This window comes from Nestor notabilis, unplaced genomic scaffold (genome assembly GCF_000696875.1).
Source record: "Nestor notabilis isolate BGI_N333 unplaced genomic scaffold, ASM69687v1 scaffold22428, whole genome shotgun sequence".
Classification (NCBI taxonomy): Eukaryota; Metazoa; Chordata; class Aves; order Psittaciformes; family Psittacidae; genus Nestor; species Nestor notabilis.
Genome location: NW_009940910.1, coordinates 783 through 1943, shown reverse-complemented (window position 1 = coordinate 1943; position 1161 = coordinate 783). Strand labels below are relative to the sequence as shown.

General features: G+C 58.7%; 1 protein-coding gene across 1 annotated transcript in view; it reads left to right on the top strand.

The window, feature by feature from the left end:
• GATAD2B (GATA zinc finger domain containing 2B) overlaps nucleotides 1–1161 on the top strand; it is a 10482-nt gene that overhangs the window by 8621 nt on the left and 700 nt on the right. Inside the window, exon 8 of the mRNA XM_010020618.1 lies at nucleotides 76–319. Within this exon, the coding sequence (XP_010018920.1) occupies nucleotides 76–319 (244 nt within the window). The remainder of the gene's footprint in view (nucleotides 1–75; nucleotides 320–1161) is intronic.

Sequence of the window (1161 nt, the reverse complement as noted above, 5' to 3'; positions counted from 1 at the left end):
AGAGCTGGAGGGGGGGGGGGGGGGGAGCTCGTCCTATTTTCCCTCTCCTCCATCCCAATTTGTGGTGTTCCCTAGGGAAAAGCTGCGCATCCCTCCTGCGTGTGGAGCCCTTTGTGTGCGCCCAGTGCCGCACCGACTTCACCCCGCACTGGAAGCAGGAGAAGAACGGAAAGATCCTGTGCGAGCAGTGCATGACTTCCAACCAGAAGAAGGCTCTGAAGGCAGAGCACACCAACCGGCTGAAGAACGCCTTCGTGAAAGCCCTGCAGCAGGAGCAGGCAAGTGCATGGCCCCCCCTGCTCCCCGTGCCCTTGGAACCTCGCTGCTCCGTGGGGATGCGCAGCTTGGAATGTGGGAAAGGCTGGAGCTGAAGGGCTGGAGCAGCTCTGCTCTGGAGCCAGGCTGAGAGAGCTGGGCTGGGGCAGCTGGAGAAGAGAAGGCTCCTGAAGGGGACACCTTAGAGCAGCTCCAGTGCCTAAAGGGGCTCCAGGAGACCTGGAGAGGGGCTTTGGACAAGGGATGGAGGGACAGGCCAAGGGGAATGGCTTGAACCTGCCAGAGGAGAGATTGAGATGAGCTCTTGGGCAGAAGCTCTTCCCTGTGAGGGTGATGGGACACTGGGATGGGTTGGATGAAGCTGTGGCTGCCCCATCCCTGCAGTGTTGGATGGGGCTTGGAGCAACCTGCTCTAGTGGAAGGTGTCCCTTCCACTGGCTTGGAACTGGATGAGCTTTAAGGTCCTTTCCAACCCAACCCATTCCAGGATTCTGTGAGCACGCTGGAGCAGTTGTTCCTCTCCCTTCGTGGCTGATTCCCCCTGGATTTGTGGCTCCAGGGCTGGCTGGGGACAGCCTCCTTCCCTCCCTGGTTTGTCACTGGCTTTGCTGGAATGGGTGGGAAGTCATGGGAAGTCACTTAAGCACTCACTGCCTGCTGCTTAGGTGTGGAAAGGGGGAATTTGCTACATTCCCGGGATAAATCAGTGCTGGAAAACTCGTTTAGAGGCCCTGGGGGTAAAATAAACCGGAGTCATCACGTGTGAAGTGTAAAGAGAAACCCCTTCACATGAAGTGGAATCCGGCTCCTGGCATTTGGGATGTGTCCATGTGGGAGAGGGAGCCTTTGGGCTGTTTGTGGTGGGGGGGGGGGGGGGCGGGGGGG